Source organism: Neofelis nebulosa, chromosome 4, assembly GCF_028018385.1.
Source record: "Neofelis nebulosa isolate mNeoNeb1 chromosome 4, mNeoNeb1.pri, whole genome shotgun sequence".
Lineage (NCBI taxonomy): Eukaryota > Metazoa > Chordata > Mammalia > Carnivora > Felidae > Neofelis > Neofelis nebulosa.
In genome coordinates, this window is record NC_080785.1 from 104478168 (window position 1) to 104505387 (window position 27220).

A 27220-nucleotide genomic window follows, 5' to 3' on the forward strand; every position below is an offset into this window, starting at 1 on the left:
CTTAAGGCTCTGGGGCCCCTGGGTGTGATTAAGCTGCTTCCTGTAAAAACACTCCATGCCTCTTATATTTGTGGGTCCGTTTCTGGGTTCTCTGTTCTGTTCCACTGATCTGTGTGTCTGTTTTGTACCAATACCATACTGTCTTGATGATTACAGCTTTGTAATACAAGCTAAAGTTTGGGATTGTGATGCCTCCCGCTTTGGTTTTCTTTTCCAACATTGCTTTGGTCATTCGGGGACTTTTCTGGTTCCGTACAAACCTTAGGATTGTTTGTTCTAGCTCTGTGAAGAATGCTGATGCTATTTAGATTGGGATTGCATCGAATACGTAGAGTGCTTTGGGTAGTATCGGCATTTTAACAATATTTCTTCTTCCAATCCATGAGCATGGAATGTTTTCCCATTTCTTTGTGTCTTCTTCAATGTCCTTCATCAGCTTTCTATAGTTTTCAGAGTACAGGTCTTTTACATCTTTGGCTGGGAATTTCCTAGATTATTTTATGGTTTTTGATGCAATTGTACCTGGGATCGATTCTCCGATGTCTCTTTCTGTTGCTTCATTACTGGCGTATAGCAATGCAACCGATTTCTCTATGTTGATTTCATATCCTGTGACTTTGCCGATTTCATCTATCAGTTCTAGCAGCTTTTTGGTGGAGTCTTTAGGATTTTCCACGTAGCATATCATGTCATCTGCGAAGAGTGAAAGTTTGACTCCTTCTTTGCCAATGTGGATGCCTTTCATTTCATTTTGTTGTCTGACTGCCCATGCTTGGACTTCAAACACTGTGTTAAACAACAGTGGTGAGAGTGGACATCCCTGTCGTGCTCCTGATCTCAGGGGGAAAGCTCTCAGTTTTTTCCCATTGAGGATATTAGTTATGGGTCTTTCATACATGATTTTTATGATGTCAGGGTATGTTGCTTCTATCTCAACTTTCTTGAGGGTTTTCATTAGGAAAGGAGGCTGTATTTTGTCAAAAGCCTTTTCTGCATCTATTCACAGGATCCTATGGTTCTTATCCTTTCTTCTATTCATGTGATGGACACACTGATTGATTAGTGAATATTGAGCCAGGCTTGCTTGCAGCCCAGAAATGAATCCCAAACTAAGGGTTGATCAGGGCGGGGAAAATGGATGATGGACATTAAGAAGGGCCCCTGTAGGCATGAGCATTGGGTGTAATGTGTAACTGATGAATTACTGGGTTCTACTCCTGAAGCCAAGACTACACTGTATGTTAACTAACTTGAGAATAGAAAGAAAGGAAGAAAGAAAGAAGACAAAAACACAACAACAACAACAACAACAACAACAAAACAACAAAAAACACTCCATGCCTCACCCTGAGAGGGCTCCCATCCAGCCTGACAGGAAGGGACCGGGATGGTCAAAGCTTGTCCCCAGGCAGGTGGACCATGGAGGGAAACAGCACCTGGCAGCATGAAGTCTTTGGTGCCCTCTAGTGGCACCATATTTATTACGGGACGTGGAGCTGCACAGTCCAATGAGACTTCCTTCCCAACAACACTCCCCAGCGGGGCTTCTGCTCAGAGTTCCCCCCCGCCCCCCGCCCCCAACCCCGGCCCCTAGCACCTACTTGAGAGCACCGAGCACCTAGCACTGAGCACCGAGTCGAGCACCTGGGTATGGAATGAGCGATACACATGCAGACCGTGGCAAGCTTGTTCTCCGTTCACATGCTATACAAATCCCCTTTTGCGTTCCACAAACCCCTACAAGTCAAATAAGGTGGTGAATGCAGCGAGAGGGAGGCATTTATCGAACGTGACAGGGACTGTCATTCTCTTCTCTTGGTGGCAAGCGCTGTTGGATAACAGCACCGCAGAACCGAAGCTTCGGTGACGGGCAGCTATGTATGTCACCGTCACACCCTCGGTTTCCTTATCTGTAAAGCGGGCATAACCGTGGCAACGCCTACCCCATGGGCTGCTTGGGGACAGTAGGATGGCGGGGACCTTGGGGCTCAGCACAGGGCATCTCAGTAGGGGCTAGCTACCCTGCCTTTACCAGGATGTTTAAATAAGATTTGAGATTATAACTGATTGTTTTGGTGAGATTAAAACAGTCCCCTGAACAAAAGACAATGGCAGTGTCTTTCTGAAGACACTCGTCCTTCCCTCCTGGTAAACGGGATTTTTTTCCTAACTGGCTGGTGTGGAGGAACGTACGTGCTCGAAGAAAACGGTTGAGAGCATGTGAATGAATTATGCATGGGCCATCTAATGAGGTTTTCTAGGTGGTTAAGTCCTGAGCTGAGTGGTGTCGGGAAACTCAGACAGATGCCCTTCTCTTTCCAGCACGTCCAGCTGGCCCACGAGTTTGAACATCTGCTGCACCAGGACCCTCGCTTTGAAATCTGTGCGGAGGTCACTCTGGGGCTGGTCTGTTTTCGGCTCAAGGTACGTTTGTCTCCTTTAGTCTCCTTCATGGTCCCTGACGGTGACTGGCGAGAGAGTATCGTTCATTGCCTCCGAGCACAAGACCGGCAGTTGAGCTCCCCAGAAACCACGGAACTCAGCACGCATTTTCCAGTCTTTGCTGTTTGCCCCTCCAGGTCCTGCCCCAGCCTGACTGCCCGCTGGGCCCCGAGCACTCTTCTCCAGGAGCCGTCTTCTGCCGTTCCTCGAGAAGACTGAGGCTTCTCGCTTGTGTAGACCCTTGGCCCTGGAGTGCCCTCCCCTTTCTCCCCGCATGTATCTCTGCCACCGGGGAATGCTCTGGGCGCTGGCCCGTGTACATGCTCACTGATGAGAGTGTCGTCCCCCGACCGGCTCCAGCCGCAGCCCAGACCTGCAGACTCTGCACCTTAACCAGCCCCTGCGGGCTGCTGGGTGCACACAAGGGTATAAGTTCTGGGCGCTCTGCCGCCTGACGACGAGTGCGTTCACCGTGGGAGGGGGAGCTTCCCCGGAGCGCGGCGGGTACCACCCATCGAGGCTGGGAATCGTGACCACATTTCTCAAAAGGCCCGGAAAGGTGCGGGACGGGCAGGCGCCTTATTAGTCTAGCTCGTGACCGAGGCTGGATGGGGGCCTCACACTGACTGCTCTCAAGCTGGCCATGCATTCCAGAACCTACTTTTCCCACAGGCCTCCTTGTTCACAACCACGGAGGCCATCGGGAGAAGCAGGGGTGGGCCTGGCTGCACCGTCCACGTGCTGTAATCACCAGGTGGCCCTCTGCTCACCATATCCTCCTGTCACTGCTTCTCAGAGCTTCTGGGTGGCTATGAGAACCAGACAGAGAGAAAGCCTGGACTCTACACAGTTAGTGGGGTGCTGGGGTTCTGGTGCAGGGCTTGGCGACGGGGCCATGCACTCTGTGCAGAGTGCAAAGTGGGGACACCCTACGGGGCACCTGGGAGGTTCAGTCGGTTGAGCGTCCGACTTCGGCTCCGGTCACGATCTCGCGGTTCGTGAGTTCAAGCCCCGCGTCGGGGCTCGCTGCTGTCAGCACAGAGCCTGCTTCAGATCCTCTATCCCTCACTCTCTGCCCCTCCCCCACTGGCACTCTCCCAAAAATAAATAACTTTTTTTTAATTAAGAAAATAAAAACAAAGTGGAGAGACCCTAGAGAAAGTATGCAGAGGGCAGAGGGGCACACACATGCCGGGTGGACACGGGGGAAATCTCAGAGCATGAGTGTTCCAGCCGCAGGGTCCCCAGAGTGGCCTCGGGTCGTGGTTCCAGAGGCACTGGTGTTGACAGTGTGTTTTGCCGTGTTCACCACGGACAGACGTTTTGTTCTGTTTTGACTGCCGGAGTTCTGGCAGGACTTTTGCTTAACTTTCATGGTTTTATTGAGATGCAACCCACACACCACACACTTTGTCCGTTTAAAGCACAGTGAGGGAGTTAGGGGCCCAGCCCCCCACAAAGTGGAAAATCCACTTCTGAATTCCCCCAAACTTAACTGCTAACAGCCTACTGTTGCCCAGAAGCCTTATTGATAACACAGTCGATTATCACACATTCTGTATGTTCTGTGTATTACACACTGTGCTTACAAGAAAGTAAGCTAGAGGACAGAAAATGTTACTTTTATCTTTAAAAAACTTTTTTTAGAGAGAGGGCCAGTCGGGCAGATGCAGAGTGGGAGGGAGAGAGAATTCCAAGCAGGCTCCAAGCTGTCAGCATAGAGACTGATGTGGGGCTCGATCCCACCAACCTTGAGATGTGACTTGAGCTGAAATCAAGAGTAGGATGCTTGGGGAGGCTGGGTGGCTCAGTCGGTTAAGTGTCCGACTTGGGCTCAGGTCATGATCTCACGGTTCACGAGTTCGAGCCCCGCATCGGGCTCTGTACTGACAGCTCAGAGCCTGGAACCTGCTTCAGATTCTGTGTCTCCCTCTCTCTCTCTGCCCCTCCCCCAGTCATACTCTGCCTCTTTCTCAAAAATAAATAAAACATTAAGAAAATTAAAAAAAAAAAAGAAAAAAAAAAGAGTAGGACACTTAATGGCCTGAGCCACCCAGGCAGCCCGGACAATGCTATTAACAAAATCATAAGGAAGAGAAAATACATTCCTAGGTACGTGCTGGATTCATAGAAAAAGTTCCACCCATAAGCGGACCCGCGCAGCTCAAACTGGAGCAGTGGGAGGGTCGGCTGCACACATGATGAGGATTTCAGCAGAAACCAGGGTCACAGCCACTGCCAGGATCTCAGATCCTCGTCCTCCCCAGAGCGGTGTCCCCAACGCCATCCTTCAGTGTCACCCATCTGCTTTCGGGCTCTACGGCTGGTCCAACACGCGCATTCCCACAAGTGGAATTGCCAGCTGGGGGCATCTCAGCCTGACCCAGGTCCCCCACAGGCGCACCTGCGGTGGCCCCGCCCCTTGCGCACGCGCAGCACAGGGAACACCCCCTCCCTGTTCTGGAAGCCCAGGGCGCTTTGCAGCCCGTGGAGGTTTCTTCCTGAGCACACTTGCTTGCTGTCTCCATTCCAGGGATCCTGGTTCTTCTCCGGGAAGCACCTTGTTTGGGCTCGTGGTTCATTTCTGTATCTCCATGCCTACCACCTGGTCCTTCCTTTCTTCTCTCTGTCCCGTTCTTCTCCGGTCTGGATTTCGTGTTCTCTTCATCATTGACGGCTTCAGCACACATAGTATGACTTTCTTTAACGCCCAGCACATAAACTGTAGCTACTGCGTCCTTGGTTTTCCGTCCTTCACCCCAGTTCATCTCAACCACTCCTGCTCATTCGGTATCCTCACTCAGCCCGTTTTTCTTCGTATTCTCTTTCTTCCTCTCCGTCCTCCCTTCTCCCTCCCCACCACCCTCCTTCTCCTCCTCACTCCCTCTCTTCCTCCTCCCCTCCCCCTCCCCTTGATGGCCCTCCCCCTCTTCCTCCTTTTCTCCTCCCTCTCCCTACTCCTGTAAAGTGGCACAGAGCAGTGTCGCCTAATGCTGGCCTTGTGCGGTGCTCAGCTGAAGCCCGAGTCCTCGGGGACCTTAGCACGCCCCCCCCCCTCCGTCTCTGCAGGGTTCCAACAAGCTGAATGAAGCTCTTCTGGAAAGAATAAACGGCACCAAAAAAATCCACTTGGTTCCATGTCACCTGAGGGACAAGTTCGTGCTTCGTTTTGCCATCTGCTCCCGCACCCTGGAATCTGCACACGTGCGGCTGGCCTGGGAGCACATCAGCCAGCTGGCCAGCGACCTGCTGGGTGCAGAGAAGGAATAGAAGCCTGACCCCAGGTAAGCTGCCCTCCCGGCCCCGCCGCGCAGCACTGCTGGGCCCGGATTTCCTCCAAGGCGAGAAGGGGCAGGACCCTTGCGCTGCGAGGATTCCTTAGGGACCTTGACCCGTTCTTCCGACTTTGCATTCTTTTACATGTGACGATCAGTCCCGCACCTCTGTCGTTTGCCCTCGGAGTTCACGACGCAGCTTACTAGCATAACAAGATTCTATATTAAACTGGCAGACTGCGGATAAATAAAGATGAAAGAGAACATTACAAAGGGAATTTGACATGACTGAGGATTTATGTTTCGCTCTCTCTCTTTGTCCTTGTTGCCCCATTACCCATATATCACAACCCACGGGGGATGTGATACAGTTTTACCTTGTTCGCTTTTTTTTTTAATGTTTGTTTTTTATTTTTAAGAGCGAGAGCATGAGTGGGAGAGGGACAGAGAGAGAGGGAGACAGAGAATCCGAAGCAACTCCAGGCTCGGAGCTGTCAGCACAGAGCCCGATGCGGGGCTCAAACACACGAACCGTGAGAGCATGACCTGAGCCAAAGTTGGACGCTTAACCGACAGAGCCACCCGGGCACCCCTTACCTTGTTGGCTCTTAATCTTAACTGGGAATACCTGAACGAATGCTCAAGAAATTGCACGTTAAAAATTGTATTTCATTTATGCGAGAGGTGGATCTGTCGTTCCTGCCCATGAGATAGGTCAGAGAGGCACCTTTCTTGGTCAAATCCTGTCCAGAAAGACGAGATCCTTTTCCTGGTACAACAAGGATCTTTCTTAAAGAGGCCATCCTGTCCAGAGCTTGAGCATTTCTGGAAGGTGCTGGGGAGAGACCAGAGTTTCACATATTTCCAATCTGCTTAGATAAGGATGTGCATCCGGGTGCCTGGGTGGCTCAGTCAGTTAAGCATCTGATTGTTGATTTCGGCTCAGGTCATGATCTCACCATTTGTGAGTTCGAGCCCTGAGTCGGGCTGGGCACTGACAGTGCAGAGCCTGCTTGGGAGTCTCTCTCTTTCCCTCTCTGTCGCCCCACCTCAAAAATAAATAAACTCTAAAAAAAAAAAAAAAAGTGCATGAAGTGGGGGGGGAGGCGGAGGGGGCATAACTGCTGTTACACAAAAGGAAACCATATCAGGCAAACACTCCTGATTAACCTTTCCACAGCCCTGTGTTTGCACAAATCTCATCAGGATGTAGCATAGCAGGATTCTGTTCCCATGTGCCCACAACAACACAGAGAGAGGCTGTCGCCCTAAAAAATTAGCAGAAGCAAAGTCGCATTTCTGACAGAAGTCACAATTACTGTGAAGTCATATGTGTTATCAATCCAAAAGGTACAAATGAGATTCATTTTTTTTTTTTAATATAGGACACAATAGGGGCACCCGAGTGGCTCAGTCGGTTAAGTGTCTGACTTTGGCTCAGGTTGTCATATCACAGTTGGTGAGTTCGAGCCCCACGTCGGGCTCTGTGCTGACAGCTCAGAGCCTGGAGCCTGCTTCGGATTCTGTGTCTCCCTGTCTCTCTGCCCCTCCCCGGCTGGTGCTCTTTCTCTCTTTCAAAAATAAATAAACATTAAAAATATATATATATATAGGACACAATAGTGACTCATAACACATGGAATTTTGGGGGCCAGGTTAATTAGAGCCATGAAAGTCTGAATGCATGGGCTTCACTTGGGCGCCCTTGAGATAATCACATCAAATCCACATGGCCACAATTCTAGGGAAAGAAGGAACTATTCCTATTTCACAGAGGGTGGTAGGAAACTGGGCACAGATTCTGGCTGGCATTGATCAAATGTGCTGGAGAGAAGCCAGATCGGTCATTCAGTCTCATTTCTGACAAGTCGTATTCATCTATACTACATGGTTCCCTCCAGCTCCCTGGAGAAATGGCATCTTCCTTCTGTGTGTTCTAGAGAAACATACGAGATACGGATTCTTCCATTATTTTTTTTGAATGTAGCCTTATGTTCATGTTATTTTTTTTCCCCCTGTAGCGATCAAAAGTTGAAAAGAAATATATCTGAACACCGTGGAAGAGAATAGAAGCATGCTAGCTCCGTGGACCCACACCCACATGTGGCCTCATGTTTCCTTCTCTGAAGTTCTCCAGAGCCCTGTGTTTCTGTCTGCTCACCATCTAATCAAGGAAGAAATATTATTTGCTATGTGAAAAGTTAATCCAGTGGATGTAGCTTTTGTTCATTATTTGGCTGTGACTTTTCTTGATTCAAAAATCATAGGTTTTCATGCTCTTGAAAATGTCAGTGGTAGGAGAAGCTTACTGAAATATTTTCCAGGGCATTCTAGGATCGTGGGACTTGAGATTACACCTTTAAATTGTGGCCTTTAAATTGTTCCGTCATGTGGCTCAATGCTTAATAAACAATTTCAAGTGCGGTGGCCATTGTGTCTCGTAAGCATTTTTTTTGGTTGCACGTTGTACCCAATTGCTTCTTGTGATATGGACTTAACCTTTCCAAACAGCCAAAGATGTGGTATCCCTGGATATTTTTAAATGGCGCTCATTGCCATTCATTCAACGAATGTTCATGGAGTGCCTAGTAGATGTCAGGCACTATGCATTAACAACACACAAGCTTTACTCGGAGAGGACTCCAATTCTTTTTTTTTTTTTTTTTTTTTTTTTTTTTATTTATTTTTGGGACAGAGAGAGACAGAGCATGAACGGGGGAGGGGCAGAGAGAGAGGGAGACACAGAATCGGAAACAGGCTCCAGGCTCCGAGCCATCAGCCCAGAGCCTGACGCGGGGCTCGAACTCACGGACCGCGAGATCGTGACCTGGCTGAAGTCGGACGCTTAACCGACTGCGCCACCCAGGCGCCCCGAGGACTCCAATTCTTGAAGAAATAAATTCCACAGACCAAATGCTACTGGCATGATGGGAAAGACTAACCTCCAGGGTTTCAGATTCCTCGTCTGATCAGTCCCTCTGCCCTGTGGGATCGTGACTGATAAACACAGTGCTCAGGTGCCTGGGTGGCTCAGTTAAGTGTCCGACTTTGGCTCAGGTCATGATCTCCCAGTTTGTGGGTTCAAGCCCCACGTCGGGCTCCGTGCTGACAGCTCAGAGCCTAGAGCCTGCTTTGGATTCTGTGTCTCCCTCTCTCTGCCCCTCCCCTGCTCGTGCTTTGTGTCTCTCAAAGATAAGTAAATGTAAAACAAAAACATAAATAACCAGAATGCTCTTACGAACCTAAATACCAACAACATGCCGTATTTCCTCAAATAGCCTATCTTTGTCTGAAACCATTTTTGCTGGTGGAAACACCTGCATGCTAATCCCAAGATGAGGGCTTGTCCTTTAAGAGCCAAAGTGCTTGTTCTTTAAGAGCCAATAGAACTATTGAAACCAAAGCACTCTTGAAAAGAGCCCTCGGGCTATTAATAAGTCTATTTGAATTTCATAGACCTCGGATCCCAAAATGCAGTTAAATTACCTGTCTTTCAGAAATCTGGAAATATACCAGATGCCATGGAGTTCTCCATCCCACGTGGTCAGGTCATTCCTTCTCTACCCATCCATGAACAGTCACAGCCCGTGATCCGTGCCAGGCGCTGTTATAAATATTTTAAAAATATTAACCTGTTTAATACTTATTTTAAAATTCTCAGTTATTATTCCCACGTGACAGATGGGAATACTGGGTTTTCTCAAGACGGTTAGTGGCTTGTCTCAAGGTCCTGCTGTTAGTTGGTGGCCGAGCCAGGACTGGAACTCAGGAAGTCTGGCTCTAGAACCCACACCTTTGCCCACTTAAGTGTGTTGCCCAATATGCTGTCTGCTCTCCAGGATGAACCATTTCTCAGGATAACTGGCAGTGAGGACATTCATATTCTCTTCTGGGAAAAACTCGTTTTCCCCTCGCAGGTAGAGTCTTGGGACCCCAACCTGACAACCCCCAAATAGTCCCATAGTTTAAAAAGGTCTGGAACATTCTGCCGAATCTTTGGTCAATGTATAGCATCTTTACATAAATATATGTTCAGTTTGGCATCACGACATAGTTCATAGACCACTGCTGGTACTGGAATTTGATGCAAACCCTATTGCCTTCTGGCATCTGATAATGGTACCTCCTGCTGAGTGTTGGAAAAACCCAGGCAGATCTGGACACAACCGAATCCTGGTACCCAAACTGTTTTTAGTCACAATACTTCTGACACCAAATGAGAAGACCTTACCCCCCACGCCCCATCCCACCCCCTGCCCTGGTTCCAAATAGCGGTATCTCTTCCAACACCACCTCTCCAACTCTGTGACACGATCGAACTGGAGTTAAGTGTCAGATCCCATAGTTCAGGGCTCAGAACCACAAGACCACCCTCCACCTTAGAGGCCAGTCACAGTCCCGGGCCTCCCGTACTTCTGACCGGCCATAAAGCAGGGATTCCCGTGACCTCCTCCTTTGGTTCGATACTCTGCCAGAACAGTTCACAGACTCAAGATGTCATCTCACTTGTGTTTACCACTTTATAATAAAGGACACAGCTCGGGAACAACAAACCAGAAGAGCTGCACGGGGCAAGGGAAGGGAAAAGGGGGCTGGAGCTTGCCAGAAGAAAGCCCTGGGAGAATAAGTTGCTTGCGTCAACTGGAGAAATCTGGAACTACTATTTTAGAGAAACTTGTATGTGGTTCTGCAAAGCAGAGATGTGAAATGGATGGTCGAGGGAAGAGAGAAGAGGAAGAAACAGAGTAGGGTCACTTACAGGAGACCACGTGAGTCCAAGAGTGTCCAGAATGCAGACCCCAGACCTTGCCGTTTATGGTGATGCCCTCCCCCCCCACCCCCACCACCATCAGAGAGACGCTGAGTCACGTGAGGAGGGTTATGAGTGAAAGCCTCATGCAGGGGGAAAGACTCAGAGAGGAAGGACCTGGTGCCCGTATTCAAATGCACTCTCACTTCAGCACGAAGAGTCTTTGCGCCTCCAGATTGACCGACAGAGGCAGGTTTGGCTTCAATGTGGAGAACCCAAAAGTCAGCCTGTCGGTGACCAGAACATGCCATCTCACAGGGCAGTGAGTTCTCCACCCCAGCGGGGGGTTCAAGTGAAGATAGGAAAACCAAGAGCTGAGAGATGGCAAAGGAAACTCCAGTATGAGACAGAAAACCTGAAGACCTCTGAGCCCTCTTCTACATCTGAGGTTCAAGAGCCTATGAAAACAAGAGAAGTTGGGCTGGTTTATTAAACGGCAAGGCCAAGGAGCACAAAAAATTGTGCTCCTGCACCCAGGAGGGGGCGTTCTTCCGTGATAAGCTCTACCCAGGGCAACCTGCGTTTTGTGACCGGAATAGTGCCCAGCACGTGGGTGGTGCTTACTGGGGCCACTCTGGTCTAAATGCTCTTCAGTTATCAACTGGGTTTATCCCCCTCAGTCACTCCCTTAGGTAGCTAGTGTGTAGGGTAGCTGGGATTTGAACTCTGGAAAGCTGACTCCATGGGGCCATGCTCCTAATTACCCCATCACCCTACCCCTAAGATCGTAAGAATACAGTCTACTCATTTCCTCGGGCTGTTGGACCATTCACTGGGAATCTTAAGACAACAGAAGTTTATTCTCTCAGAGTTCTAGAGGCCAGAATCCCAAAATGAAGGGCAATGCTGCCTCCACAGTATCTAGGGGAGGGTCCCTCCACACCTCTCCAGCTTCTGGTGGCCCCCCGTGCTCCTTGGTTTATGAGTGGATTACTCCAATCTCCATTTCCCCTCTGTACGTCTCTTCTTTATAAGTCATCATTCACATTGGATGAAGGCCCGCTCTAGTCCAATATGACCTCATCTTGACTGCATCTGCAAAGACCCTAGATCCCAAAACCGTCCCATTCCCTGACAACGGAGGTGAGGACTTCAATACATCTTTTGGGGATACGATTCAGCACACAACTTACAGTGTCAGACAAGAGGCACCTACAAGTGCTAACTCAGGTTGGCTGTAAGGTTCTGGAGGAAAACGGCCACAGCAGATGGCTCCTCTCAGCTCTGCCCAAGCCAGTTCAGGGGAGGGCCCCCACCTGCCCTCTCGCCAGCTCTGTTTACCATGGCGATGCCACAGGGGCCTATCCACGGCCCCTGTGATGCATCCAATGTGGCCCATGAAAGCCCTTTCTGGAACCATGCATGGCATTCTGTGTCCACACAAGTCTCTCGTCTCCAATGGAGGGCAGAAATACTTTCTTGTCACTGAGCCGGGGAACCACAAGGCTGGAAGTCCATCAGAATCCAGCCACACTTGGGAATCTCCCCATGAAGGAACTGAGTTAAGATTTGGTGGTTCAACCTGACTCTTGTCCTATCTGCTTCCTTGTCCCCTCAGACCATCCACCTCCCTGCCACCTCCCAGATACACTGACAGACACACCTCTTTTCAACTCAGGGAGAGTAACTTTCCTGGCACACGGGGATGCACATTATTTGGGGCCATATTCTCCTGCTGCTCAAGAGCAAATGAGATCACTGAAGTGTACCCTGGTGTTTATTGGAGACCGTGTTTATAATATTCATGAATATGGAAATAAGCAGCCATCTCCCAGAATCCCTCACGCAAAGAACTGCCTGGCCCTCAGTTTGCGGTGGAAACCGCTTCCCTTGCAAGTTCAAAAACTTCTACCCAGGGGAAGAAAGGCCAGCTTCTATGATCTTGAAAAGAAAGTTTATCGGCAGAGCTCAAGTAGCAAACTCTTCCACAGGCTAAAGTATTAGGTAGGATTCTAAAATACCTCAATTGTAAAAGATGAAACGTCTTGATATGGTGTAAGGGTCTGAATCCCAATGAAGCGTTAGTATAGCAGTAAACACAACACAGCATCACAGCTTCTGTTGAATGTACCAGCTGCTGCTCTGATGATTTATGATATCTCCTATTAATTGTAATCCTTAGAACAGCTTCCTGAGTTAGAGAAGTTTATTCGCCTTTCATCGATGAGGAGGGGGCTGAGTTCAGACAGGGTACAGCCCTGCAGGGAGATGGAAACGGCTGGACTAGGAAATACTTTTGTATCAAAAGGCACAACATTGAGGCAGTAATGGCTAGCTGTCACTTGATGAAAAACAGTTAGCTCTGGTGACCGTAACTGTAATTCGGTATTTGAACAAAAGACTCTTAGGAGGGAAAGACAGTGGTTTCTGGGAATTCTCCAAACGCTATCATTAAAATGTTAGTGATGAGGGGCGCCTGGGTGGCACAGTCGGTTAAAGCGTCCGGCTTCAGCCAGGTCACGATCTCGCGGTCCGTGAGTTCGAGCCCCGCGTCAGGCTCTGGGCTGATGGCTCGGAGCCTGGAGCCTGTTTCCGATTCTGTGTCTCCCTCTCTCTCTGCCCCTCCCCCGTTCATGCTTTGTCTCTCTCTGTCCCAAAAATAAATAAAAAACGTTGAAAAAAAAATTAAAAAAAAAAAAAATGTTAGTGATGAAACTCACCCAGATTTGCCAATTACCCTCACAGCATTTACACGGCGGCTTCTATGCACCAGCAGAAAAAACAGGTAGTAAACATACAACTGAGCCAGCCTGCTGATAACAGTTTTCATTTTCTTTTCTTTTTATTCTATGTATTTTGGGTAATTAGGATAATTATAAAATTAGCTAAGAAATTATGAACAATTCGAATAAAAAAGTCTTTGGTTACTACGTAAGCCAAGAAACGAGCTGTGAGCGGTTTTCACTGTACCTCTTGCCTATTTAAAAAATACATATATTGTCCAATCCCTTTTATTCTGTGCCCATTTTAAAAACTGTTAAAGTCTTGGAAAATTTTTTTGCCTCGAATTTCTTCATATGTTGCGTCTCTTACTTGCTACTCAACATTTTCTCCCTCCCTGTGCAGATATTCACTTTCTCAGCGAGGATTAACCCAGGACCCATGAGCCAAGGAGAGGAAGAGGAAGGCCACTCCAGCTTTCTGGGAAAAGGCTTCTTCCCTTTTCCGAAAGGGAAGTATTCGCGGGTGAAAGGTCCTTTTTCCCGTGTTAATTAGGGCTGTGAGAGGCTGGGATCCTTGGCCTGTGGCGGCCCCCTTGGAACAGTGAGGTGACAAGCCTGGAGGGGAAAATCACAGGGAAGTGGGGCGAGATGGCAGAATGGAAAGATGTCCCCTCAGGACATTCTTAGGGGGTGTGATCAGACCCAGAGCTGTCTCCAAAATCATTATGTGACTTGATGACATTAATTACAAGGTAGGTCACTGCCAGTGGCTATTCTGTTTCTTGGTCTGAAAACGCAGTTCATTGAGCCCTGCTTCAAAACAAAGTCTGAGGCAATAATGGAGTGTTTTCCGAAGGCGTCCTTCCACGAAAGTGTCCTCCCTAAAGAGCGCAGGAGAAAGGGGTGCGTTGGCTGAGGGATAGATCGGAGTTGTGAGACTCAGGCAGAGCCTAAGTTTAAAGACAGTTTAATCTGTCTTTAAAACGCAGTCGATTTGCACGCGCCTCTACTCAATCGTCTTAACCAGGGGGTAACCTTCCCAGAGCACCCACCTGCTAACGTGCAGAACAGACGGGGCAGGGCCTAGGCCTCCCCTCGCTCGGAGGAGGGGTGCCGGCCCCCTCCCCACCGCTCCCTTGTCAAATAGACCCAACCACCTGCCCGCGCCCGGCCAGCGGCTGGATCCCCGGCCCTGAGCTGCCCAGGTGAGCGCGGGTAAAGGCGCCTTCAGCGGGAATCCTCTGAACTGGATTCAAATCCCCAGCGCCCCCGAGTCTTTACCTCGGAGGACTCTGAATAGGAGGCGCTGGTGCAACAAAACCATGCTCATCCCTCTCTGCGAACCCGTCGTGGAGAACTTCCGCATGCAGCCCCCGCCACCCCAGCCAGAGGCCTCCCTCCAGGCCCGCCATCCCCAGCAACCCCCACCATGCAACCTGCCATGTCCCTCGCGCACGCCCCCACCCTCGCCAGCACTCCCGCGCGCTCTCGCGGCGCCCTCCTGGCCAGCCCCCTGCGCGGGTAGCGCCCCTCCGCCCTTTTCCCCGCGCGCACCCCTCCGCCTCACCCGGAGCCCCTGCCCGAGCCCCGCACGCCCCCGCCGCCTCCCCCCTCCGTCTCTAACCACCGCTCCCCGCGCGCCCCCGTCACGTACACGCACTCACGCACGGCGCGGGCCCGAGCACGTAAACAGTGCGCAGGCGCACATCGGGCCGCGCGCTTTTCGGAGGCCACAGGTCGGCTGGGAGGCGGGGAAGCGCGGGTAGGCCGGGTCCGAGGCCTGTCCGAGGCCGGGGCGGGGGTCGCGGAGAGCTCGGGGGGCAGGGTCCGCAGGGCCCGGGGGCAGAGGCAGCGCGGGGGACCGGGCGGCCGGGCTGGGGGAAGGCCGGAGCCCCGGAGTGTGTCCCGCAGGGGGCGTGGCCACGGAGCCCGCCGGTTTAGGTGAAGGTCTCCTAGGGGAGGGGCGTCCGGCCGGCGCGGGGGCAGCGGGGTCCCGCACCTCCCGGGCCGGGGACGGGCTGCTCTTGCATGGGGTGGTCCGCGGCCCGGCCCTCGGGGTGGGGGAGGCTGTGGTGGGGTTGCGGCCAAGGGACCCTGCCCTCCGGCGTCCCCGGCCAGTGCGCCCGCCCCCTTGGAGGGCGTATTGCGAGGGCTGAGGACGCGGAGCATTTGGTCGAGTCTGTTCTAAGTGCTGAGAACCGTTCTGAGTGCTTTGCAGGATTTAAAGCCCCTGTTAGCTAAGTCGCGTTGGCTGGTCATGGTCAGGGTCGTGGCTGGTGGGCAGTGGAGCCAGACTTCAGACCCTGTGCCTTTCTGCTTCTGGGGCGGGCCCAGCGTCTGCAACGCGGTGGGAGCTGCGTGGGGATTTCAGTAGTTTTTATTCCAGTGGATACCCAGAAACCCAACTATTTAGTTAGACAAATATCACATTCTTAAAATAAGCAGAAAATGATCAAAATAAAAATAAAAGATTGAAATGCAGCTCATATGTAAGTGTTAATTAGCCATAAGTTTTAATTTTTTTTTTTTTTTAACGTTTATATTTTAGAGAGAGTGTCCGGGCGCACAAGCCGGGCACGGTCAGGGAGAGAGGGAGACCAGGCTCCAGGCTCTGAGCTGTCAGCACAGAAGCCAACCCAGGGCTCGAACTCACCAGCCCTGAGATCATGACCTGAGCTGAAGTCAGAGGCTTACGTGCCTGACTAAAACCGTACGTTTTAGGTAGAAGAAATGCCATAACAAAGTGACAGAAATGGTAACTGTGGTCGATGTTTGTGTCATTGATCAGTGCTGGCGAAACCGGTGTTTGGGTGTTCATGTCCATATTTGTTGGGTAAATGGTTGAGTTGACAGGAAGGAGACTGGGAAGGTGAATTTCGAAGACAGTGGTGAAGGTGGAAAGGAAAGGAAGGTATCCTGGGAACAGGGAGACTGGAGCTCTGAGCTGTTGGAGGAATCCCAGGATTGCAGATGCTAATTGGGGGTTGAAGCCATGGAGAGGAAGAGGGTGTTCCTCCTGAGGAGAAGGTTGGTGATCAGTGTTTTCCAAGTTCCCTCTCAGGTTCTCACTTTCAGTGTTGGATCAAAGAGGCTAAGCTAAAATGGTATAGTGGGAAGAGGGGTGGCGGCTTGTCAGAAGTCAGTTCTACTTTTGACTCATTTATTTAGCTTTATTGCTTGAAGCAAATTAGAATCTCACTGGATCTTAAGGCTTTTTTTTTTTTTTTTCTGAACAAAGATTTATGAACACTTACCTATGATGTGACAGGTTCTTTGTAGGGTATTATGGGAGATACACAGCTGTATTAAACACGGCTTGTGCAATAAAGGGACCCACAGCTTATTATTAAGCTATATTTATGGCAGTTTGGGAGGTAGATTTTTTTTTAATGTTTATTTATTCTTGAGCAAGAGACAGAGTGTGAGCAGGGGAGGGGCAGAGAGAGAGAGAGAGAGAGAGAGAAAGGGAGACACAGAATCTGAAGCAGTCTCTAGGCTCTGAGCTGTCAGCACAGGGCCTGATGCAGGGCTCAAACCCACGAACCATGAGATCGTGACCTGAGTCGAAGTCAGACACTCAACCAACAGAGCCACCCAGGCGCCCTGGGAGGTAGACTTTAAAATACAGGAGTTCTTAGTTTTTACAACACTCCTTTATTGCAGTATTCCTCGGAAACTCAGGAGTTTTCTTACAGATCGAGAGGTAAATTCTACACATCTAGCAAAACATGATTACAGTCACCTGTAATTCTGGTAAAATAATTTTGACTTAATGTAAGGAGGCTTATAAAAATAACTTGAGAGAAGAATCCTAAAATAAAAGCACTTTACTGGCAGACTGTTTAGACATAGAGTGTTTGTATGTCAGCAGACTTGTTCTCATAATGACAGTTCCACTTTTTAAAAATTTGTTTTAATGTTTTTATTTATTTTCAGAGAGAGAGAGAGAGAGTGAGCGAGCAGGGAAGGGGCACAGGGAGAGGGAGAGAGAGAATCCCGAGAAGGGTCTGTGAGTTAGCACAGAGCCTGACATGGGGCTCAAACTCACAAACGGCGAGATCATGACCTGAGCTGAAACCGAGAGTCGGATGCTTAACGGACTAAGCCATCCAAGCGCCCAGTTTCACTTTTAGCACTTGACGTGAACTTGGAAAATTGTGAGAGACAATTGGGCATCCTGTTTGCCGTGCTCATGCTTGAGTAAGTCCCTAAGGACAGTTAGTGTAGGATGGCTGCTGCTGATTATGATCCGTGCTGCTGTGACCTTTGGGGGCAGCAGCTGGCGGGGCCTGTGCGTGGCGCCCACTCCCTGCGCGAGCGTGCCCGAGGGTGAATTCCGGCCTGTTGCAGGCTCGCTCTGTGATCTCCAGTGAGGTCTCGACCTTAGCCTCAGCTTCTATATTTGTGTCATAGGCATGAGAATGGTAGTTTTCACCACATTTTCATCTTCATTATTTGACTTGATTCTTATGATTTCTCTCACGAAGCCGAGGGCTCAGTGATAGAGGCTTGGCTCAGATCATCTGCTTTTTCCTAAGGACAGGACTGAAAACCTCTGCCTGGTTTGTCCTGATTTGTTCGTCTGTGGTTCCATGGCTCTAATGTGTTGCCTTTCCTCTACTGATGAATTTTAAACCATTTTCCATCAAAACGTCATGAATGTTTTCCCTGTGTGCAGGGAAAATTATATGACTAAAACCATCTCACCCATAACAAAGCATTATTGAGTCAGCTCTTAATCTTGAATGCTTGACATCTCTGATTCACTAGCTATTTCTCTTACAAGTGGCCTGTCCTCATAAATGAGAAGTCCAGTATACTTTCCGAGATGAGCAGAGATTTAAAAAGTATGCCTACAGTATTGATTGCGTCCTTGCTTCCTTCTTGGTACTGATTCCGTTTCATTTTTGTCGGTTGTTACAGAACCTCCAGCATGCAGGCCCCCAGCTCTAGGTCTGTGCACCTGAGTGAATGGCAGAAGAATTACTTTGCCATTACATCCGGCATATGTACATCAGGACAGAAGGCGGACGCATACCGGGCACAGATACTACGCATTCAGTACGCGTGGGCAAACGCGGAGATCTCCCAGCTCGGTGCCGCTGTGCTGTTCAAAAAATATGCAGAGAAATACTCTGCAGTTATTGATTCTGACAACGTCGAGACCGGCTTGAATAACTACGCGGAAAGCATTTTAACGTTAGCAAGATCTCAGCAAACTGACAGTGACAGGTGGCAGTCTGGATTGTCAATAAATAATGTTTTCAAAATGAGTAACGTACAGGAGATGATGCAAGCCGGCCAGAAAGCCAGAGAGTCTCTGTTGGCACCTGACGACGCGTCGGTATTAATCCATAAAGAGGCCGCTGTCCTCGATCCTCCTAAGTTTAGTGTTTCTGGTGGCTCTGGGGACAGGGGCCCGTTAACGGACTCGGCTCATAATACGAACGGGACCCAAGACATCCCAGAGGGCACTCCTTCGCCGTGCCCTCTGAATGCCCGGCCACCTGCGCTGACAAACACCAGTAAGACGTGTCCTACGTCCTTAACACCTTCCGGTGAACTTGCTACCACAAAATTCCATGCCACACCGCTGTTCGGAAGTGTCAAAAAGGAAAATAACAGCTCTCCCACAACCAACATAGGACTGAACAAGTCCTCACCTAATCAGTCTTGTTTGCCCTCTGGCTGTGAAAATCCATGGGCGCAGAAAGCTTTTTATGGTTCTGGCATCATCGATGCACTTTCCACCCCTATAGTGAATAAGGCTTTTAGTAAAACAGAAGATAATGGCCAGAGAGAAGAGAGTAGCCTGCCTACTTTTAAAACTGCAAAAGAACAATTATGGATAGATCAGCAGAAAAAGAATCCCCAGCCCCAGCGTGTATCAGGGTCATCGTATGGCGGTGTAAAGAAGTCTCTGGGAGCCAGTAGGTCCCGTGGCATATTTGGGAAGTTCGTTCCTCCTGTACCTAAGCAGGATGGGGCAGAGCAGCATGGGGGAATACAGTGTAAGCCTTCGGGCACAGGCCCTGCAGAACCAGCACACATAGCTGACGAGCGTCTGAAGAACCTGGAGCCAAAGATGATCGAACTTATTATGAACGAGATAATGGATCACGGGCCGCCGGTAAATTGGGACGATATCGCAGGAATAGAATTTGCCAAGGCCACAATAAAGGAGATAGTTGTGTGGCCCATGATGAGACCGGACATCTTTACTGGTTTACGAGGACCCCCTAAAGGAATTCTGCTCTTCGGGCCTCCGGGGACTGGCAAAACTCTGATCGGCAAGTGCATTGCTAGCCAGTCTGGGGCAACGTTCTTTAGTATCTCTGCTTCCTCCTTGACTTCTAAATGGGTGGGAGAGGGGGAGAAAATGGTCCGGGCGTTGTTTGCTGTCGCAAGGTGCCAGCAGCCGGCTGTGATATTTATTGATGAAATCGATTCCCTGTTGTCTCAGCGAGCAGATGGTGAACACGAGTCTTCTAGACGGATAAAAACTGAGTTTCTGGTTCAGCTAGATGGAGCAGCCACCTGTTCTGAAGACCGTATTCTGGTGGTGGGGGCGACCAACCGGCCCCAAGAAATTGACGAGGCTGCCCGAAGAAGGTTGGTGAAAAGGCTTTATATCCCTCTGCCAGAAGCTTCAGCTAGGAGACAGATGGTGACGAAGCTCATGTCCAGGGAGCGGTGTTGCCTGAGCGAGGAGGAGGTCACCCTGGTGGTCCGGCAGTCTGATGGCTTCTCGGGGGCTGACGTGACACAGCTGTGCAGGGAAGCGTCACTTGGGCCCATCCGCAGTTTACAAGCTGCTGACATCGCCACCGTGACACCAGATCAAGTCCGACCAATAGCTTATATCGATTTTGAAAATGCTTTCAGAACCGTGCGACCCAGCGTGTCTCCTAAAGATTTAGAGCTTTACGAAAACTGGAACAGAACCTTTGGTTGTGGGCGGTAGACGGGACACTTGAAGTTTGAAGAGGGCACCTGGGTAACGCGCCCTTTCCCACTTTGTAGCTTGGGAAACTGGGGGGTTATTCATCGTACTCTCAGTGTGTATTTTGAATTCTACACCTCAGAAAAAATAGAGTAGTAATAGTTGCAGTTTTACAATTGATCGGCTTAGCCCCTGTTAATAGAAGCTTGGGTTTCCCTCCAGTTACTGCCTGATGTGCGAGCCTATTTGTACAAAATATGAATGAACGTGTTTCTTTTGTTCAAAGCGGGTCTTTGTTTTCAAGATGGACAGTATGATGACTAGTGAGCTCACACCGAAACTGGGTTCTCATTTGTACGTGAGGAGGCATCTGATGGGTGCGCGTCTCCCGCTGAAGAAGGTTCCTTCTGCCGACCACGTGACTCGCGCGTTGGCCGGGGTGGTGGTTTACATTTGAAGCCGCTTCGCTTGGTGTGCAGGGGATTTAAGGTCTCCCCAAACAGCCGAACGAGAGTGCCAGTGTTTTGTTCTTCTTCCTCACTGCGTAACAGTTGCCTCCTGTTACCAGGGCTGCCTGCGGGAGACACATTCAGCGATAGCCAGGTGTAATCTAGTATCAGAGACGTGTCCGCAGACTTGAAGGATGAAGAAGGTGCATTTTCCCAGGGGGGTAGAATGTGTTTAAGATTAATATTTTATTTGGTAGTACTTCACCGCCTGTAGCATCGGTCTCTCAAAAGTGAACGTCTGCAGGTTTCTACGTGGGACCCTTTTGTAAGCAGTAGACGTTCATCGTCGAAATACCAGGGCAGAGAGCTGAACAAGACAAAGAGGAGGAGGATTGCGGTCATCCCAGCCAGCACTTCGGGGAGCACGCTGTCCGTTCTTGCAGACCTCTCCTGCCGGGTGGGGCTGTACGGTCGCCTCCGTAGCCTGCCTCTCTGTCACCGTCGCTTCCCGTGTGAACGTGCTCGGTTTACAACATCCTCCCTCAGGATCCCACGCTGGATGGACTGTAATTTATCCAGTCCTCTGCTCGGGGACGCTCAGGGCAGGACACGAGCCGGTTTCCCCTTTGTTCATTGTACACCAAAACACGTTGAATGCCTTAGGGATCTTTTTTAAAAACAAATACGCCTCTCCTGGGTAAAATTCTTTCATTAAATTCTTGCACGTTTTTAAGGCTGTTGGCACGTGTCCTGAATTGTCCCCTAGAAAAGTCATGCATATGTGGGATTCCTCTCCGCAGGAAGCCACCATGCCTCCTTACCTGTCCCGTGTGGACATTGGGTCCCCGCAGTTTTTGTTAGTGTTCTGCTCACATCCGTCTGTTCTAATGGTGCTGGATGCCAGCTGGTGTTCCAGGCACTGAGAGCAGAGCGGTGAACAGTAGGCAAAGAACCTTGGTCTTATGTAGGTGACATTCAAGTTGTAATGTTTTCTCTTGACAGTGCAGGTGAAGACGGAATTTGACAGGTGACTTTAGGCCGTTGTTTTCATTTTTGTTCTTGGCTCGCCTTCTATTTCTGTACTCCCTTGAAAGCTTTGTTTTTCCAACTGTGAGTTTTTCCCTTTGAAACATGCCATTGCCTTTTATTAGAATTTGGATGTTAAACTGCTCGTCTCTGGTTTTAGGTAAATATTTTAAAGTGTAAAGCATGTCGCACATTATTAAAATGTAAAGCACGTCTCTGTCCTGTTTCATTTCTGCGTAAACAGCACTACAAGTAACCTGGGATTCCTAGGTGTTGATGTCCAGGAATTTCTGTGGGTTCTTCCCTGAATCCTCTCCCAGATCACCCCTCCCCTTTGGGTTTTACTCTTGCCACAGCTGACTAGGTCATCCACAGTCGCCCAGGAGGTGTTTGTGTCTTACTGAGCTCTATAGCTTGGCTGTAATGTTGACAGGCGGTTTTTTCTTAACAGCCACTCCTGCCAGCCCCCACCTTCAGCAGCCTTGGTCACCAGCCACGGGCCCCTTCTCTTTGTGGAACTGAGCTGGGATTATGCCCAAGACAAAAATCTCTGGGTGGCTCAGCTCGTCTCGACTCAGGCGGAGCCCACGTCTCTCTCTCCAGAGTTAAGCTCTGCTCTGTTCAAGTGAGAATCTAATCCTGATGGGAAGGAGGCAGGAGGTTCTGAAGCTGGAGAGAAAGTTTGAGCTGGGGAATCCCTGCGTGGTCGTTTCAGGCTTCTGCCTCATGGAAGTGTTCTTCCTCTCCCGCCTTCTGGGATTCGGAGTATGCCTTCGGGTAGGAAATTTCCAGAAACTTAGAGATGTCTTTGTATCTCCACGTTATGATTAGATATGAAAATCTTCGGCTGAATTCTTCCCTCCTGAGGGTTTTGTTTCTGCTGCAGTGTCTTTAGCCATATTGTTTCATTAGAGAAGTGGACACTCACTCGGGTTTTCACGTCTTTGGAAGATACGTTTCCTTCATGGAAATACACGCACGGTTTTACCAGTGCATGTAACTCGTTTGTGCATTCGTGCCTAAACGAGTTGGTAGGAATACAGTAATTAATGGGAATTTTTAAATATCAGTCCTTTTTTTTTTTTAAATTTTTTTTTTCAACGTTTTTTATTTATTTTTGGGACAGAGAGAGACAGAGCATGAGCGGGGAAGGGGCAGAGAGAGAGGGAGACACAGAATCGGAAACAGGCTCCAGGCTCCGAGCCATCAACCCAGAGCCTGACGCGGGGCTCGAACTCACGGACCGCGAGATCGTGACCTGGTTGAAGTCGGACGCTTAACCGACTGCGCCACCCAGGCGCCCCTAAATATCAGTCCTTTTAACATGTTGGGGTTGCACATACAATTTCTTTCGTTGTGTGTTCTTCAGGAAATTATCTGTTCCAATCTGTGTTCTTCTCTCATTTTGAAATTCGAATTCATTTTCTCAATTCTAGACTTTTGTCCAGTTGGCCTCCACCCTGACCCCTGATGAGGTTGGAGTCCGGGGAAAGGGCCTGGGCTTTGGAGCCGTGTGGGCCTGCTGCTGGAGTCTGACTCTGGGCCACCTAATTGTTCAGGCTCCCTTCTAACGTGAGGGTGTCTATGCCTACCCTGTTGGAGAGTGAGGGTCAAATAGTCCAATACAGGTGGGAAAGGCCTGGATCGTGGTTGCTCAACAACGTGGATGTGGTGCGTCCTTCTGTCTGCCCTGACTCTGCCCATGTTGACCTGCAGGGGGCATTTTCTTCTTGGCTGTTTTGCGTGCCTGTCTATTCTAGCACGTTCTGCTTCGTGCTTGTGATACTTGTGTTTCATCGTACATACTGTGTCGTCTAAACTTACAGAGTAAATCTAATTAAATAAGTGTCTTTTAGTTTTGTTACTCTTTTGAGACTTCAGAACTTTTACGTAGATCCCAGATTATGATTTTCCACTTACTCATCTTTAAGTCCTATTTCTTGGCCTCCAGAATTACTCCCCAGTGTTTTTAATTAAAACCCACCTCCAGAGAGCTGATTGGAAGATAGGATTCTGTCCAGGTCCATGGCAAGAGGGCAGGTCAGATAAGGATACTTTTTTTTTTTTTTTTTTTTTTTGAGGCTTTGGTTTAAATTTTAAAATTTCGGTTAGTTAAAATGTAGTATAATATTAGTTTCAGATGTACAGTACAGTGATTCAACTCTTACGTACATCACCCAGTGCTCGTCACAGCAAGTGCATTATTTTCTTTTTTGAGAGATGCTTATTTTTTGGTTATTGCTTATTTTATTTTTGAGAGAGAAACAGAGCATGAACAGGGGAGGGGCAAGAGAGGGAGACACAGAACCCGAAGCAGGCTCCAGGCTTCGAGCTGTCAGCACAGAGCCCGGCGCGGGGCTCGAACTCTCGAACCACAAGTTCATGACCTGAGCCGAAGTCCGATGCTCAACTGGCTGAGCCCCCCCAGGCGCCCCAGCAAGTGCTGTCCTTAATCTCCATCACCTATCCCTCCCCCCGACTTCCTGTCTAGTAACCATCAGTGTGCTTTCTAGAGTTTAAGCGTTTGTTTCTTGGTTTGCCTCTCTATCTTAATGACACATTTTTTAACTTTTTTCATGGATTCCTGGCTTTTGACCTCAAATCTGGAGTTGGTGGTGAGCAAGCCAGTGGAATAGTTGTTTAAAGTCTACCCAGCTGCCTGTCCTTAAATAAAACTTTTATTTTCCAATATGCAGTTTATAATGGAGAGAGTTTTGGGGCACCTGGGTGGCTCAGGCAGTTAAGTGACTTCCACTCAGGTCATGATCTTGGCGGTTTGTGGGTTTGAGCCCCAGCATCGGGCTCTGTGCTGACAGCTCGGAGCCTAGAGCCTGCTCCAGATTCTGTGTCTCCCTCTCTCTCTACTCCTCCCCACCCCCCCCCACTCAAAAATAAGCATTAACAAAATTTGTATAATGGAGAGAACTTTGCAATGGGCTTTAGAAAAAGACAAGTGACTGATCTTGAGTAGTTTGTAATACATTCTCAGGCAATTGCTTTCTTAGTCATAAAAGTAAGGATGTCCTATTAGATAATCCCAAAGACACACCCAGATCTGCTCTTCTGTTATCAGTTACCAAATATTTATCAATTAGACAAGTGCTTACAGAGTAACAGGTGTTGGGTACTATGGGAAGTATTGAAAAAAAATGTAGTTCTGCAAACTGTTACCTGTTTACTGTCACTAATTTGGCTCATGATAGAAACTGGGGGTGGGGGTGGGGCATCTGGCTTGCTCAACTGGTTGAGCATCCGACTCTTGGTTTCGGCTGAGTTCATGATCCCAGGGTCATGAGATCGAGCCCTGAATCAAGCTCTGCGCTGACGGTGTGAAGTCAGCTTGGGATTCTCCCTCTCCCTCTTCCTCTCTTTCTCACTCTCTCTCTCTGCCCCACCCCCACTCTCTCTCTCTCAAATAAATAAACTTTTTAAAAAAACTTAGAAACTGGGAAGACGTGAAGGGAGAGCTTTGGTGACGAGTCAAGTCAGCAAAATGTACTAGTGAATATATGAATCATTTAAGAGAAGGGGAAATATTTTTCAAATTAGGAATTCGGTGGCATCGGAGGCAGATATGCTGTGGCTAACGAGGCACCAGACCCCGGGTGTTTTGTCTCGGCCCGCTCAGGCGTCTCAGCAACCCGCAAGGTACCTGTGACCACTGGGGCCAGGCCCGAGGAGCCCTTCGAGCTGTCCTGATCTGTTCGGCTCTGAAAGATTGACCTGGGCTAAAATTAGTCTCTGCTTCCTTAGATTTGGCCAGAGCAAGCATCCTGCAGAGCAGAACCCGTGGGCTCTGCTGTCCCCTCTACCCACAGCCTGGACCTCCTCCAATCGACCCCAGAGCAGGCCTTGCTATCTTGCTGGTCCCATCCTCCCAGGTCAGAGGGTTGCTCCCTATGTCTGTATCTAACATCTGCTGCCCAGTCGCCCTTAAAATGCATGTAGAAAAAAAAAAAAAAAAAAAAAACAACTACACCAGCTTTTTTTTTTCCTCCCAGAACAAAATAATAGCTTCGTAAGAAAAGGCACAATAGGAAGTTTGCATTTAAAATAGCGGACTAGGCCACACATTCATCTTTTCCGCCTACTTGTGCAAAAGTCTGCACTGAAAGGCCAAAGGCAGAAGTGAGCCTGACTCCAGTACGGTGTTGGAGGAGAGGGGGAACGCCCCCACAGAAGCAGACAGCCCGGTCTTGTGACCACGTGGAACCGGATTCTGCCAAGGACCTTGAATGAGCCTGGAGGTGTGTCCCCCGCAGACATCCCCGGTGAGAGCCCGGGCAAGCCGACACCTTGATTTCAGCTGTGTTCAGGCAGCCGCTGCCCGCCCACCCCCCCCCCCCCGCCCCCGATGGCCAGATGATAGATTTGAGTTGCTCTCACTGTTAAGTTTGTGGTGACGCATGAGGGCAGCCATTGGACGCTGATACAGGCAGCCGGGGCCTTCACGCTCTCTGCTCCCCGTGTCCTCCTGGTTGGTGCCTCATGTACGGTGTCTTTAGAAAGGCCCTCCCTGAGCCCCGTGTAGGGCAGCCCCACGGACTCCCAGCCTGAGTCCACCCACCCCGCCCCGACTCCTGGCTTTAACTGGTGAACGTCACTAACTGGAGTATTTACGCTTACTGTCCTTATGTCCCTGACACCTGCTGGCCTCCCCATCACAGCCACAAAGAGTTCCTAACAGCCGGGCATTTTCTCGTTGCCCCCAGAACCATGCGGGATTCACCAGGCATCTCAGAAGACCCCGCAGCTGGGGAGACACCCAGAGAAGCAGGACAGCTCATCCCCAGGAAGCCTGCAAGTGCGGGAGACTGAGCACAACCTGGAAAACTCCTGACCCCAGAAGACACAGTGGCCATGAAATAAAAACAGACAGCTATGCCATTACAGGAGTTACTACAGCGGAGTAGCTATCTCACCACAAACACAGTGGCATAAAACCACCCATGTGAATGATCTCCATCTCCGTGGGCCAGGCCTGGCCGGGCTTCTGTGGGGGGCGCTCACAGACCTGCCCTGGAGGTGTCGGCAGGAGCTGCGGGCTCAGCTGAGGCTCGACCGGGGAAGGGGCTCCTTCCAGGCTCCTGGGTTGCTGGCAGTGGGCAGGACTGATGCCCTCGGGGTCTTGCTTTTGGCTGGCCCCTGCTCCTGGTCATGCAGGCCTTCCCAAGCAGCTCCTTGCTTCTCAAAACCAGCCAGGGAGGGAGTCTGCCAGCAAAACAGGCATTAGAGGCGCCCATGGCACGGAGACACCAGTGGCCCTTCACACCCCTGCTGGACCCACTGGGTCACGGGCACCACAGCTGTGAGATAAAGACTCAGGAAGCAGGAAGGACTCCTAACTGTCCAAATAAAAATCTTAGCGGAGGGACAGAAGTGTAAACTGAAAAAAGGCTGAAACCAACCTAGTGACGTGGGAAAGCGACTTGTGAGACTACTTTGGACTGTCAAGCAGAAGGACAAAGAGAAGGAAACTGGGAGTTAAGTGGAATGAAAGATAGATTCCAGGAAATTAATTTCCACGTAAGGGGAATCTTACGGAAAAGGAAAAGGAGAGAGGGACGTCAAGAGTCACATTAATAAGAGGAGGTTTTTCCTGAATTAAATAC

At 49.6% G+C, this 27220-nt stretch overlaps 2 protein-coding genes across 5 annotated transcripts in view; both read left to right on the forward strand.

The window, feature by feature from the left end:
* The window catches only part of DDC (dopa decarboxylase), an 85191-nt gene extending 77047 nt beyond the window's left edge, over positions 1-8144 (forward strand). For both annotated transcript variants that reach the window (XM_058725538.1, XM_058725539.1), the window contains exons 13-15: positions 2323-2424; positions 5512-5726; positions 7739-8144. In XM_058725538.1, coding sequence (XP_058581521.1) covers positions 2323-2424; positions 5512-5712 — 303 coding nt within the window. In that variant the 3' untranslated portion in view covers positions 5713-5726; positions 7739-8144. The remainder of the gene's footprint in view (positions 1-2322; positions 2425-5511; positions 5727-7738) is intronic.
* A 6696-nt stretch (positions 8145-14840) lies between these two features.
* Positions 14841-21823, forward strand: FIGNL1 (fidgetin like 1). 3 transcript variants are annotated; one of them, XM_058725542.1, is made up of 2 exons: positions 14841-14926; positions 18114-21823. In XM_058725542.1, the coding sequence occupies exon 2, from the start codon at positions 18124-18126 to the stop codon at positions 20152-20154; it is 2031 nt and encodes a 676-aa protein (XP_058581525.1). In that variant the 5' UTR covers positions 14841-14926; positions 18114-18123; the 3' UTR covers positions 20155-21823. The 3 variants fall into 3 exon arrangements, with proteins under 3 accessions (XP_058581525.1, XP_058581524.1, XP_058581523.1); XM_058725541.1 differs by having other exon boundaries at positions 14867-14952; XM_058725540.1 differs by lacking the exon at positions 14841-14926 and adding an exon at positions 15924-16217.
* The last annotated feature ends 5397 nt before the right edge of the window (positions 21824-27220 follow it).

What these genes read in the sequence shown, in the direction of transcription:
- FIGNL1 (XM_058725540.1), top strand. Translation starts at nt 16,183, where the DNA reads ATGGAGAGGAAGAGGGTGTTCCTCCTGAGGAGAAG. An exon ending in GTGTTCCTCCTGAGGAGAAG is followed by an intron (nt 16,218 to 18,113) that starts GTTGGTGATCAG and finishes CGGTTGTTACAG; the next exon opens with AACCTCCAGCATGCAGGCCC.